We start from the raw sequence: 15,975 nt of genomic DNA, 5'->3' as shown, positions 1-15,975 counted from the left end.
GGGCGCTTCTGTAATCCATAAATATATTAACTACCATTATCTTACCTTGTAAGTCATAAGCGCAACAGATTCAGTACTAATTGTATATCCTAACAAAAAGTTAGTAAACTCTCAACTAATCTTTCCTTAGCCATGGATGGTCAAGAAGTGCTGTAATTAGTTTTCCAGTCTTAGCATCATAAGCTCATGTACTTCTTTCTATATCATGTGGGAGAAAGTGCCGGTCCCAAACCTGTAAAAAATAATAGATTAGGTTAAAATAGAGTGACAAAAATGTTTCCATATGTATGCCAAGTAATTAATTAATGCAAAAAATAAATAAAAATATTTAATGGATTTATTTACTAATCTATAGGTATAAAATTATCTCAGTGAACCGCTCTTACATAAGAATGAACATCAGATTTTTCATCGTAAATACACTAAAACTTGAAAATATAGATAACTACCTCACCTTCCTTAAGCCCACATTACATGATGCGCTTAAACCGTAGACCTATGCACCAGTGCCCCAAGTGTGCATATCTGTAACTACAGGCTGGTTCATCATCCACGCAGGATATACCTGGCACTGAAATGCAAACAGAACTGTCTGATCTCTTGTAGGAGTCGTTCGTTCGTTCGTTTTACCCCATGCAACATAAGGGGGACCATGTGACATAAAGGAACGTCATACGTTCGAATTATTTTTGTGACTCAAGGTTCCTATTTCATAAGAAAATGTTTATCATTATTTATTAAGTAATTGTTATTCTCTCATCTAGGTTACTACTGTTCTGAATTACAGACCCAACAGTTAGTTTTATATTACGACACTTCGTAACACAGGTATATGTATTTATACAGCATTTTGCACATGGAGGACCCACTTGTTTTTGGAGCTATTGCCCTGGTAGTGACGGCAAATCTTCGGATTAGGGCAGAACGGCGAAGAAAACAAAAAACCAGACGTTGTTGAGTTCGATCCTGGCTGAAAAGAAGGGACGACGGCAGGGGATTATATTCACTGCTTATGAAAGAACTGGGGCTTGAAGATCGGCATGAATTTTGGAGCTTTGTGATGACGCACAGGGCTTGTTTCGAGAAGCTGCTGTCTATGATAGAAGATGAAATTAGCAAGTGTGACACAGTCATGAGGGAGGCTGTCTCACATTCTCGAAAGTAAGAATTAAATAACATGTTTATATGGTTTGTGATTATACCAGCCTAGATCACAAATAAAATACTGGTAAATGCCCTGTTTCGTTGCAGGCTGGATGTAACATTACGTTTCCTGGCGACTGGGAAATCTTTTAAGAGTCTGGGTTTTAGCCACAGAATAGCACAGCCCACCATTTCAAAAGTTGTTGCGGATATATGCACTGCAATTTGCTACACTTTAAAGAACCAATACTTAAAGGTGTACTTGTGTTATTTTTCCATAATAAGGTAGTCGGAAATCGTTTCTTTATGAGTAACATGCATATAACGGTATATATATTATGATACAGTGGGTCATACATACACCTTTCCTCGCTGTATGCCTGATTTAAGACGCTTAATGCCTCCTTGCTCCATTTCATTTCTAGAACACAAAGCTATCAATAGCAAAAATCCTTACACAAATAGCTGGTATAAAAGAGTCTACTGAAAAAAAAGTTTCTTATCTGCATTTGTGAAAACTGCTTACTGAAAAAAATGCGAAAGAACCCCAACGCGATAAATCCCCAACACGAAAATCTGAAATTGGGCACTAGCCGCCTAACAATAACAAAACAACAAGCAGAAAGCACTGTGGTACACCCTTCTGCGCATGCGCGGATTGATGGCAGTTTAGAACTACTCTCTATTCTGGCGTGCAGATAATCTGCCTGCTAATTTTCGTTGTTTCACCCTGGTCCAGTCAAATAGCAGATATACCTTGCAAAAGGTGGGGTAGAAGAGTTTATTTTTCAACTCGTTCATATGGTAGGAAAGATTAGAAAACCGAGTTTTGCCAACAAAATTTCGCTTGGGAAAACTTTCTGCAATCAAAAAAACTTGGAAAATTTCGGCCTTTTTTCAGCTTTTCCAAAATATCTCAGTTTTTTTGCTCCTATCGCTTTAACGTCTATTTTCTTTTTTAAAAAGCACAAAATTCTCTACAAATTTGATTCTTGCCATTTTTTTCTACTCCCAATGTCTAAGGCGTTAAAGCGCCTAAAAAATACCAGTTTTTCAAATTTTGAACATAGTGAGAAGGTACTTTATTTTTGAACACTATTTTTTCAGTTTCTGTTTGTTGGAATTTACCACCTCACTTTCAGGTATTCAATTTCTCTGTATGCAACATGAGGATTGCTGGGCACCCAACTATTGTGATTCTTACATCACAACCTGAAGTTCACTATGGGCCACCTCAGCCCTGGTATTTGTAAAACTACAAATATAAAAATACATCATTGAGACACACACACACACATACACACACACACACACACAGATATATATATATAAAATCTGTCTGAACTATTATTAGCTGCAATAGGCAACCTAATTAGGTACGTAATTATTCTTGTGTATAAAAGCCACACAGTTGACATTAAAAGTAAGTAGCTTTGTTACAATTAAAATGCATTGTCAGTTACTAAAAAATGTTGACAGTTCTAGGTGTGTAATACTTGTAATATCGCACTTTAGCGCACTTGAGGCAGATTATAGCATCACTTCCAACGTTTTGATGGGCCAGGTTCCTCAGTGTCACCATAAATGCCTTGAGTTACGGATTCAGGGTCTGTACATAGAGTTGACCCCAGATTGACCTCCTCTTTAAACAGAGAGTCAGCCTCAGCAAGTTCGTTGATTTCGTCGGCGGTTTCCTCAACATCCTCCATAACATCTTCTTCACTGTCTTCATATAAAAATTTTGGCACGTTTTCACAGTTGACCCCAATACATTTCTTGCACATTGAAGAACATTTCGAACCCGCTTTTCTGCAGGAGCACGCTCCGCCACAGTTCAGCTTGCATGAGCACGAAACAATGTGAAGAAGTGCTTCAGATGCTGGATCTTGGCTCATTATAACGGGCATTGGACCGTGGTCACTGTGATTCCAGCCCCATTTCTCAGGAGGTTCCAGTTTCCCATCCAACTTTGGACTTGTTTTTAAGTCCGCAACGATCTCACCTTTTGCAGGAGCAATTATGTCCAAATCTTCAATTTTTATAGCCTTCAGCCCTCCAACTTGTGTTCTGTGGAATGTCTGCATGTCATTTTCTCCGGCTTCACTAACATGTTGAGCTGAGGGACGATGATTCAACTTTTTAACATTTTTCTGAGGAAGCAATGCATCATGAGGAGTAACACACATTATACCTCGCATTGCATTCAAAGTACCAGTTCCATCTGGGGTGTTTAGATTGAAATCTGCATTATCAAACAATAATTGGCAAAATGCGTCACTTCGTTGTCAAGCTGAAGGATTGAAGACACTTGCAATAGGGCAGCTTCCGTATAAGATGCTGCAAAGCCAAGGGAAGACAAAACCTGGATGAGATGTTTTGAGCCAAACTTCCAGTACAAGTATGCACTAATAGCAGTCAAAAGAGATGAAATAAATGAACGTGGCCTCGCAGCACTTACGAGTGCATGAGCAAGAGAAACACATATTATCCTCCATTTTCTGGGAGACCGCTTGTGTTTCAAAATTATAGTTTCAAAGAGCAATCTTACAGGTTCTGGTATGACAGACTCTACATCACATAAAAAATTATCAGAGGGAGGGTACTGTTTTACATTGTACATTACCGATCTTATATCGTCTAATATGACATTTGCAACTGCTTGGACTATTAGTAGTCTTTCTTGCTGAGGATCTGAATTTCTTTTGGCGTACCTATTTTCACTGAGTAGTTGGTGCCCAAAATTCTTGAAACATACGACTGCTGGCTTTGAAGCTGTTTCAGCTATCGCTACATCGTCGCCATATTTCTGGAACAGGCGAACCTTGACAGTTTTAATTTCAGGACGAGGTGATGTGGGTATTTGCTCTAACAGATCGCCCATAGAAAACTGACATTCTTTCATATTGGTTTCCAGGTAGGCAAATATAGCCTCCATGCCTTCATCTACTTGTGTTGCAGGTCGATAACCTCGTTTCTGTCCAGTAGCTGAAACACGGTGAAAGAACTTTCTGTAGCAAAATCTGTGGTACCACCCATCTGCTGCAACCAAATCATTTACATTTTGAATCCGCTCTATCACTTGTTGACCAAATTCATCACCACGTCGTTTAGCCGATTGCACTTCCAATTTCATTACTTTGTAAACAAAGTTTCGTTTGGCATATGGCATATGGCAATCTTAACTGCTTGGTTAAAAAGTCACCAGAATTCCCTTTTGCACATAAGAAGCATTTCTCTTGGAAATTGAACTGACCTTTTTCCTGCGACCGACGCAGCACGCCTGTTGGTTCCTGAGGATGTCGAAGGCTAGCTGCTATCATTCTCTCATTAATGTACTTCTTGTAGCATGCTTCATGCACCATCACTTCACTGAGCGTTTTCAAGAAACGGGTGTGAGCAGACTCCCTGCGTTTAGCACTACAATAGATAAGTGTGCTCAGTCCTTCCTTTTTCACATTGCGTCCACCACTCACCACAGGTTTTTCGCAAATGAAACACAAATTCATGTCAGATATACTCATTTTCAGCACCACAACATACACTGAATGGAATCGATTCCAAACTGTAGGACCCATATTGTTGTGTGCTAATAGCTGTCAGTGCGCTGTGAACAATCACCAGAGATAATCGCCTTCCGCCCGCCAAAGAATAAATACGCTTTTGTCTGCTAAAGAACAATTCTTACATACTTTTTCTTATAACTGATCATTAACGTCAATCAACTGTAGAAAATGTACGGCACCTGCATGCAATCGTATTACATATTGTAACACAAATAAACTTCACGCAATTCGACATGAATGTGTTCGTAGTTACTGAATATGATGCTGTTTGTCCTGGCGCTGCAGCAGAGAGAGATGGTAAATTCCAATGAATAACATGACGAGTAACATGTTTATACTACACAAATAGTAACTGAAATAACAGTGTTCAAAAATTAGGTAATTTGCCACTTTGCTCGAAATTTGAAAAATTGGTAATTATTGACGCGCTGTGGCGCCTTAGACACTGGGAGTAGAAAAAAATTGTAAGAATCAAATTTGTAGAGAATTTTGTGCTCTTTAAAAAAGAAAATAGACGTCAAAGCGATAGGAGCAAATGAAACTGAGATAATTTGAAAAACTGAAAAAAGTCGGAAAGTTTTTTGACTGCAGAAAGTTTTCCCAAGAGAAATTTTGTTGGCAAAACTTGGTTTTCTAATATTTCCAACAATATGAACGAGTTAAAAAAATAAAATCTTCTACTCCACCTTTTGCAAAGTACAGGCTTTTTTCTGACATTTTCACTGGACTACCCGCATCCGCGCTTGACCAGTACTTCGCGGCGGACCGTCGTGTAATACCCGCTTTAATATCTGCTTTGATCATTGTCCCTGCTTTTGAACATTTCCGATCGAAAGCGCACGATTTCGGTGCATCTCGAATGTTGACTTTCATAGCAAATGACATTTCATTTGCCTTCCATCTGCTCTTTTCATCAGAATGTAACATGCAGTGTCTTTTAGTTACGTATTATTCATATGTACACTCAATTCTTAGCTATGGCATTTTTGGGAAACAAATGCACAAAATATGAACACAGTTTTCAAAGTCCAGAAAAGAGCCATAAGAATAATAACCAAAAATACTAGTCGAGCTCATTGTAAAGATCTGTTCAAAACACTGGGGATTTTAACTGCTCCATGTGAATACAATTACGAGTCAGTTATACACATCAAAAATAACATTGGTAATTACTGCACAAACAGTTCTGTCCATGACCATGCAAAAAAAGATACACTCAACTCACATTTACCAGTAAAAAATAAACATAAAACTCAAAACAGCATTTTCTGCCAAGGAATAAAACTGTGCAATAAATTACCAAAAGACATTAAAGAAACTGCAAAAATACACTTATTTAAAAAGGCAGCTAAGAAGTACCTGTTATGCAATACATTTTATACATTGAAGAATTACTTAGATAAAACAGAGTAGGGGTTTGATAAAAAAATGTTGTACAAATAAATAATAATAATAATGATTATAAAACATCCAACATTCCACATAACACCTTCACTTTATGTTTTATGCTTGGGAGTCACCCAACTTATGCATAGCACAATACTAACACCTCTTCCTGTTTCTGAGCTCAACATCTCACTCCTTATGGAGGGCTGCTGACTCAGTTTTTCAAGATAGCAAATGGGAAGTTGCAGTACAGAAAATGGCCCAGAGATCACCAGTGTGTGTGTGTGTGTGTGTGTGTGTGTGTGTGTGTGTGTGTGTGTGTGTTATGAAACAATGTGTGTATGGTATGTGCAGTGACTGATAGTGAGATATGAGTGAACGGTGTGGCATTACATTATTTAATAAGTTATTTGTAAAAAAGGTATTGTATACCAGGAGTAAATCTAATGATTACGTCTAACTAGAAGTCTGTAAATATATGTGTATATGACTTAGCTTATTTTAAATTGGTCTAAACTTGTAAATACTTTGAAATGTCCTATAACCTTGTAAAGAGAGATTTACAGATGAATAAAGTACTACTACTACTACTAAATTGCAAATCGATGAAATGAAGATTAAACAAACTGTGTGCACTTACACTCTATACAAATATACGGGGTCGTAGTTGTAATTACCTTACTTTTTCCTGCTTCGAATATATAGTAGGTTTTCCATTTGATCCAAAGGTATTACAGAGAACAGCCAGATACTTTTTGCCAAGTTGGTGCTACAATTTGTTGCAGCACACCATCATATTTCAAAATGTTCGATGCCAATAACTCATTCCCTGACGAAATACAACTGCTATACCATCATCAAGTCTATGCAAAGGATCATGGGAGTGTTATCTGACTTCTGCTATGCTGCCATCTGTGAACATCCCCTAGCAAGAGAGTTTTAGTTACATCAAGCTGTTAGAGAGCAGAAACCTAAAATGTTGGCTCAAATGGTTCAAATGGCTCTGAGCACTATGGGACTTAACATCTATGGTCATCAGTCCCATAGAACTTAGAACTACTTAAACTTAACTATCCTAAGGACCCCATCACATAACACCCAGTCATCACGAGGCAGAGAAAATCCCTGACCCCGCCGGGAATCGAACCCGGGAACCCGGGCGTGGGAAGCGAGAACGCTACCGCACGACCACGAGCTGTGGACTAAAATGTTGATTTTGATTTTTATTATGTAGTATCATGGGGAAAAAATGTAAAATTAACAATCGCCAAGGCTATATTAAAAACATGTTTATGTATTATAATTATTTTTATCAAAGTTGCTGTAAGTCTTAGCGTCTTTGCATTTGTTTCATACTCACTTCAACTGCCTGTTATGTATCTTCTTTATACCGCTGAATCCTTCGTATATCAACATCTTTGGTGGAACTCGTGAGAGTTGCACCCTTTGAGGATTGTTGATCACAACTGTCGAAGCGTTAGGCATTGCAGCAGCAGTCGCAGCAGCAGTTCCAGTTCCAGCTCCAGCAGCCGCCGTAGCGCCAGCAGTTCTGGCAGTGCAGGCACTGGTCCCAGCAGCAGCAGCAGCTCCTTTTTCCGGTAGCGCCAGCACCGGTTCAGCAGTAGCAGCCGTCGCCATCCCCGCAGCGCGACACCTGTCACTGGTGCAGCCCTTCCGGCATCCGCTCCTCTGCCCTGCTAGCCACCCTCGTCACTGGCGGGCACTGTCTTCGCCATTCGTCGCCACCTCCACCAGCTCGCAGCTGATGCCCGTCCTCTGCCGTCGCAACAGCAGGGTGGGGCCCCGGCACCCCTCCCCGCTGTCACAGCCAGCATGTCATCATCTGTGTCTTCATGTTAGTCTTCATCTTTGTCTCCGTGCCTTTCATCGTTTCAGTCTCTTCTATCATGTCCAACTCCAGCACCTCTGTGGCCTACATTTCTCCCTCTGCTTCAGCTACCATCATTATGTGGTGTGCACAGGCTAACCCTCCCGTGTCCATCCTCCCACCTCTCATGTCCATCCCCAGCCCCATTCCATTCACTCTCCATTCCACCCCTACAGGCACACCTACTCCCTCTACACAGACTGCTCCTTTTCCTCCCCTTCCTCCTTCCCCTGCCACTCCTGCATCTACAACCCCAGTGCGGGTTGTGGCACGTAGGGCCACAGTACGTGCTGCAGCTTCTCTGTCACCGACACTGCCACCACCACAACCACCAGCAAGGAGACCTTCCACCTCCTGCTGCCTGCCTGTAACTCCCATCCCCCAATCTGCCTCCTACCCTGCTCCCAAGACATGCCCCAATACCATCCCCACCCAGTCCACCAGCTCCAAGAAAACCCTTGCCCCCTCCTCCCTCACCCCTGCCTGAAGATCTCATGGATCTCACCCCTCCCCCTCCAGGTTCTTCTACCACTTCTCCTCCACCTATCCACACCTACATCCTCTCCCACACTGACACCCACCTCCTGGAAGCCTGCAGCCTCACTCTCCTACTCTTTAAATACTATCCTACTGCCTCCATCTCCCTCCTTGTCCTGCACCGTCGTGACTCCGTCCTCATCAAATCCACCAGCCCTACCCTCCACACTGATATCCTTGCCCGTATCCCAATTATCCACTTCGGTCCCCAGGCCACCCTCACCACTGCCCAGCTCGCTTCCTCCTCTCGCCAGCCCCAACCTCCTCACTGCCCACCAACCCTCACCGCTGTTATCACCAAGATCAGCCCGGTGATCATGGCGGTTGAGGTATTGGCGGAGTTCAATTCCCATCCTGACCTGGAGATACGCTTGGCATGCTGTATTAACAGTGCCCCTGGTCCTACCTTCTTGATGGGAATCTGCCCTCTCTATCGACCCCCTCCTCAAAGAGGGAGCCCTCATCTACCATTGTAGATATAAAGTCGACCCCTCCCGTTCCCAGCCCCAATCCTACTGGTGTCAGTATTGCTTAAAATACAATTCCCATCTCACCCTCAACTGCCGTGATCCTCCCACCTGCCCCCACTGCAAAGGGTCCCATTTCCTTTGCCAGTGCCCCAACCTAGACTCTCCCCCCTCCTGTAACACCTGCAACCTGCCCCATCCCACGTACTCACAGAAATGCAAATCCAAACCTCCCCCCATCCCTCCTGAGCTTACCATTCCTGTCTGCCCTGTCGATGATCCCACTCACCCCAGCAACACCCTTTGCCCACTCCCCACAGCCGAGGATGTTATTCGCTTTGTAACCATCATTCTTCAAAACGTCCATCCCTTCCAGTGCCCCCATAACCCTGCATGAGATCTCCCTTGCCGCCAGATCCATCTTTCACCTCAACATCTATGCCACTTACTCCCACAACCTCGCCCACTTTACCTTCTCCTGTCTCGACACCCTAGTCTAGCCTCCCTACTATGGTGCGACAGCAGCACCATATTCTGTTCAACAACATCCACTCCCTCCCCTCCAACAAACATCTCCTACTCCACACCCTCTCCCACCACTGTGTGGGTGCCTTCATCCTCAACGAAACCTTTCTCTGGCCTACTCACACGATTAGCACCTCCCCGTATACCCTTCACCGCATCAACAATCCCCTCCTGTTGCACGTGGTGGAGTTGCCATTGGCCACCTCCACCATCTCCCTGTTCGACCTCAATCTTTCTTCAATGATCCAACCGAAGACCTGATCCTCATTCTATTCTCCCCTGGCCTTAGTGTCGTCTGTGCTGCTATTTATATCCGCCCTAATACCCCGATCCAATATGATTTCCTCGCCCACATAGACTGTACCATCTCCTCCTACATGATTGCCGCCGACCTCAATATCCACAGCCACACACCCGCCCAGTTACGACGGTAGCATTGGTTTATTGCCGCCCTCCAAGGTGACCTCCTCCCTCTCCCTCAACATACCCGCCCAGAATCCAATACCTCCCGACATAGTCCTTGCCTCCCCAAACCTCCTTGGGTGCATTACTGCAGACGTTCTTGACCCTATAGGTAGTGATCACCTTCCCATCCTGCGCACCCTATCAGACAGACCTCACCCTCACTCTGCCCACGACCCAGACCCCCCCTGCCCCCCAAGACTCATCCATGATTACTCCCGTGTCAACTAGGATGCCTACCGGGATACCATAGGTGCCCAGGTTGGATGTCACCCTCTCACCTACCAGCCCTGTAATGACATCACCCATGCTGCTTCCTTTCTCCACCGCACTTTGTCGGAGGCCATTGAGGTGCACAGCCCCACTAAAGCCATCCACCCTCACCATCCTACCTTACCACCACAGACCGTACTCCGCCTCCACAAATCCCATCACGCTTACCACTCCTTCCTGCATACCCGGGACTGGGACACAATCCTTCACCACTGGCAACTCCAACGCCATATTAGAAACTTGCTCGTGGCAATAAACGCTAGACCTGGCGACTGACATGCACCCGTCTTAATGTTTCACTCCCTATTAAATCGTCCAAGTACTGGTCAGCCTTCCACCACCTTACTGGCATGAAACCTTATCCCCACTATCCTCTCCTACATGATGACCACCCTTTCCTGGACAATACCAGTAAGGCCAATCATTTTGCCTCCAACCTGTTGATGTCCTTTTCGTCCCTGATGATCCCCGATTTGATTACTCCCTCTTCCCTGACATCCAGGACCGCACTGACACCTCTCTCCCCACACTTGCTCCTAGCTTCCAGTACTTGGGGGCACACCACAATCTGATCTCAACACCCCCATCGTCACACAAGACATCATCACCACACTATGCACCAAACGCAACACGGCTCCTGGTCATGATTACATTACATACTGCCACGTCAAAGAAGCCCCCGTTTCCTTCCTTACAGTTGTAGCCAGCCTCTATAATGTTATCCTCTCCACCGGCTTCTACCCTGCCTGTGGAAGACTTCCCAGATCCTTATGTTTCCCAGACCTGCCAAACCCCCTTCTGACACCTCCTCTTATCACCCAATCAGTCTCACATCGGTCTTCAGCAAGTTCCTGGAGTCCATCGTTACCCACTGCATTCACCACCACCTCCACCAGCACCGCCTCCTTTCCTTGACCCAATGTGGCTTCCAGCTTTCCTTCTCTGCCAATGATCTCCTCCTCCACCTGACACATCTCCTTTCCACTCACCTCAATTCCCATTGCTCTGTCATCTTTGTGTCCCTTGACCTCTAACGCGCCTACGACCGTGTATGGCATCCCAGTCTCCTCTTCAAACTCCAAACTTATGCCCTCCCATCAACTATGTTCACCTGAGAGCCTCCTTCCTCTCTCACCGCCCCTCTTATGTTACCATCCACAGCTCCAACTCTTACACCTTCTACCCCTCTGCAGGTGTGCCCCAAGGCTCCGTCCTTTCCTCTCTCCTCTACCTCATATACATGACGGACATACTGCAGCCTCCACCACCCTCCCATCTCCTGCAATATGCTGATGACACCGCCTTCCTTGCTCTTGCCCCCTCCCTCCTACATTCCCAGCGCCACCTCCAGTCCCACCTTGACCTGTTCACCGCATGGTGCAACCAATGGCTCCTTAAGATCAATTCCTCCAAGACCCAGGCAATCATCGTAGGCCGCACAACCCCCTCTTTCTGCCACCTAGATTTCTGTCTTAACATCTATGGCCGCCCCATTGCCCTCACTCCCACCCTCAAGTACCTTGGCATCACCCTCGACCGCCGCCTTTCCTGGACCCCCCATCTCCTCACAGTCCAAGCGAAGGCACGTAACCATCTCCGTCTCCTCAAACTCCTCTCTGGTCGAACATGGGGATTAGGGCCTTCCACTATCCTACATACCTATAAGTCCCTCATCTGCCCCATCCTATGTTATGCCCACCCCGCTTGGATCTCCGCCCCCCCCTCCCCCCCCCCCCCCCCACCTACCGCAAACTACTACAAATTGTTGAGTGCCATGCACTCCGCCTCGCTTATCGCATCTGTCTCCCGTCCCCCATGTGGATCCTATATGATCTGATTCCCTTCCCCCATCTCCTCCTCTTCCTTGAACGAATACGGATCCTATACATCCCCCGCAAACTGGATCCCCCTCCCATCCTTTGGTTTCCCCCATCCTCTCCCACCCTAGTCCGCTGCCGCATCTGTACCACAGTGTCCCGCCTGGTCTCCATCTCCACATGCTCCATACCCTCGCCCAAGGTGGCTTCTGCCAACTCCCCCTCCCAGATGATGTCCTTGTGCTTTCCATCTACTCCTGATATCAGATGTAATCCCTACTTCTTCCCCCCCTCCTCCTCAGGGCACCCTGTCTCCCTCCCTCTCCCCCTTCCCTTCTTCTTTCTCCTTTTCCCCTGCCAAACACCTTCTTTTTCCTTTTCACCCCCCCCCCCCTCAGCTTCCAGCTCCTTTCCTTCTCCCCTCCACTGCCCCCTCCTACCCCCCTCCTAGTTCCCCCTACCGTCTTTCCCCCCCTTCTCCGCCCCCCCCCCCCCCCCCGCCCACCTCCCTTCACCCAGTGGTAGGTCCCCTTTGGTGCAGTGATTTTTAACATTTTCGTTGTGGTGTCAGTGTTACTCCAGTACAATGTGCAGTGCTACGTTCCACCAGCACCAGCAGTGTCACCAGCATCATTCATTCGTGTTTCCACTGTGGTGTTTCTTTGTTTTCATGTTGACTCACAGTGTTCAATCTCTGCATGTGTGAGTGGCTCTCGTCTGTGTTGTTTTTAAATCTATCGTTTATACTCATCTATATACTCACTTTGTTCTTGTTTATTCATCACTTTATACCATTCTGTGTTATGGGTTATTTTCTCATTTGACTATGTTTTTTTCTGTAACTCTCTTGGCTGGAGAGTGGCGTATTGGGCCGCTGCCAGACCGCCCCATTTTGGGGAGTGAAATAACAATAAAGAAAAAAGAATCGTATATCAACCATGCTCTGCTACCATTTGGCAGACTGAATTTTTGGAGGGCTCAGATCCTAAGTGATTCCATGCCACCTTAATATCTCATACTTAATTTATTTATGAAAGTAGAACATTTCTTATGTTGATTATGTTTTTGCGACCACAAGGAATTGGTGTTAAAATGTGGGTTATCGAAAACCAGAGCCAATTCTTGGATGGCTCACTTCTTTAGTGATCTCACGCAGTCATAACGCTGATTCTGTGTCTGCGATCTCTAGGAATAGTTGCAAACTTGGGGGTAATCGAAAATCAGGGCCAGTGCTTGGAGGGCTTGGATTTTCAGTGATCTTGTGCCGTCATAACGTAATCGAAATATGTGGAAGAAGTTTATATGGGTGGCATATGTAATGTAGGAGTATGTTGCAAAAAGTTCATATTTTACAAAATTTTGTGTGTAGAACATTTGTTATGTTGATTCCATGTTTGCGACCTTTAGGAATCGATGCTAACTTGGGGGTAATCGAAAATCAGATTAATTTTGGTATAGTGATTTTTTTTTTTTCCTTTTTTTCTCTCTCTCTCTCTCTTACATTATACGATAAGAGGCACTTTGACATTTCTTCTAGAGCGTTGAAGTTCCTGCAGTATGCATTGGTTGAACGTATTTCTCACCTCATTCTCACCAACAGCTACTTCTTAAATAAAATAATTATTTATTTATTTATTTATTTTTTGCTTTCTACAGTTGGTACATGTACAGTAGTTACTCAAAATATTCAGTTCCGTTTTTAAGCAGAGATTATCAAAAGTTTATTATTCACAGCGTAGTTTCTTGATTAGTGAAAACATTAATATTATTATTTCATTGTTTGTCTTTAAAGAAATGTTAGTGATCTTTCATAAATATGATTCATATGAAGGTGAAAGTTTCAGAGAACAAATAGCTGCATTCTGATTTTTCTGAATTCATATAGTTCATCTGAAAGCCTTCATCTTCCTCTTTTCAACAAATGTTTTACTTTTTTTCCAAGAGCTCTTCATATTCCGGTTAAAAAAAATGTGTTCCATACTGTTCAAATCTGAATTTGTGATGTGTGCCATAGTTTTGTAGCCTTATTTTATCTGATTCCAAAAATACCCACTTTCATAAAAAGAACTTAGGGATTACAGAAGTGTCCAATTCCACCTGTTTGCTTTGATCCATGATGTCATCAGTATGGCGGAAATGACCATTCTCAGCGTCTCCAATATGGCGCCTATGATGGCACTACATAAACATGACAACAAACACAAAAATACGTATAAATACAATAGCATCTCCCTCCAAAAATATAATCAAACTAATGGGATAAGTGCGGTAAATTGGCGGTTTCAGGGTGGGGGCAAGCTAAATATAAACATATAAAATCGCACACCAAGATCCCAAGCCACACAAAACGATGAAAAACAACACAAAATTCCCACATTCTGCTATGCAAAACCTAAAACTGTTGTGACTTGGCAAGACAGCCAAGCCACTAGGAGGTAGCCGAAAGGCACGCGTTTAAGCTCACGCAGGCTGGTGTGAGGTCTGGAACAGTTAAAGGAGTTGAGTCTAGTAAAAAAAGTACATAGCTTCTGGAATACTTAACTTTAATCCATAATTGGTGAACATCGGTCTGACGGTACATGCATCACAAGATAAATAGCAATTGATAATGGCTCCTTGCTAGGTCGTAGCAAATGACGTAGCTGAAGGCTATGCTAAATATCGTCTCGGCAAATGAGTGTAATTTGTCAGTGAACTATCGCTAGCAAAGTCGGCTGTACAACTGGGGCGAGTGCTAGGAAGTCTCTCTAGACCTGCCATGTGGCGGCGCTCGGTCTGCAATCACTGATAGTGGTGACACGTGGGTCCAACGTATACTAACGGCCGATTTAAAGGCTACCACCTAGCAAGTGTGGTGTCTGGCGGTGCCACCACAAAAACAACAAAAATTGCAATCAGGCGCTTACCTTAACCTATATAGGTCAATCATAGCTGACGATACGAAAACACACACAGCTACAACTGCAATAAATAAAACCAAACCCACAATACCTTAAAACCCCCACAAAACATCACAACTCATGAACAACAGACCAAGAAAAAAGACTACTTACCACCAATCAATTCTGGCACTACACACTGGGTTGGCCACCCCAACTCACACACACACACACACACACACACACACACACACACACACACACACACACACACACATCACCACCATCACCACTACCACCACCAGAGGGCACCTTCAAACACAACATGACAACATCTATAAACACAACCAACTCATAAATTAAACTACACACCGTAATGACGTCACACACTGAAACACCCTTACGTCACGGGTCAAAGGAGATGGGTGGAATTGGATCCCTCCATTGACCCAGAATTTGTTAGTTTGATAATTATTCAATTTGTAAAATTTCACCTTCTCAAAACATTTTGATGAGCTTTTGGAATTCCCACATAAATTACCTTCATAAAATAATACCTATATTTTTTTCATTTTCTAGTTACCCAGCTCATAGTTAAACTGACTTACATTGTTGCCTATTGTATCTTTGTGTCCTCCAGTTTGTCTACCTTTTATGTTATTATTTTATAGATAATAGCAAATTTTGAGTTTTAATCTTATACATGCCTATAAGCACGAATGTTGTACAGAAACTTGTAACTTGGCTAATCTTGTTGTCTGCCTTCAGTTTGTTCTGTTTTTTATTTTATTGAATCTTGGTCTTGCTATTAAATGAATAGGGTGCCATTTGTTAAAAAAATATACACTACCTTGCAGCACACAGTTTTCAATGTTTTTGTGCTATTGCAATTCAATTCTATTTTGGGCCCTTATTGCATCAGGGTGCCACAAGCAGCTCTCTGGTCCACCTCTATAAGATGACAGAGGAATTTCTTCTGCACTCAATATCAAAATAAATGTAGAAGAACTAGTAGTTTGGAAAAAGAGAATGCAG

The 15,975-nt window shown here is 43.7% G+C and overlaps 1 protein-coding gene across 1 annotated transcript in view; it reads right to left on the bottom strand.

Moving 5' to 3' along the window:
- Window positions 1–203: 203 nt before the first annotated feature.
- The window catches only part of LOC126416938 (piggyBac transposable element-derived protein 4-like), a 33,968-nt gene continuing 18,196 nt past the window's right edge, over window positions 204–15,975 (bottom strand). Inside the window, exons 2-3 of the mRNA XM_050084819.1 lie at window positions 3,146–3,385; window positions 204–232 (exon numbers count right to left, since the gene is read on the bottom strand). Coding sequence (XP_049940776.1) covers window positions 204–232; window positions 3,146–3,385 — 269 coding nt within the window. The remainder of the gene's footprint in view (window positions 233–3,145; window positions 3,386–15,975) is intronic.

The sequence above is a fragment of the Schistocerca serialis genome, chromosome 8 (genome assembly GCF_023864345.2).
Source record: "Schistocerca serialis cubense isolate TAMUIC-IGC-003099 chromosome 8, iqSchSeri2.2, whole genome shotgun sequence".
In the NCBI taxonomy this organism is placed as follows: domain Eukaryota; kingdom Metazoa; phylum Arthropoda; class Insecta; order Orthoptera; family Acrididae; genus Schistocerca; species Schistocerca serialis.
Note: the sequence above shows the minus strand (reverse complement) of the source record. Positions and strands in the feature narration are given on the sequence as shown.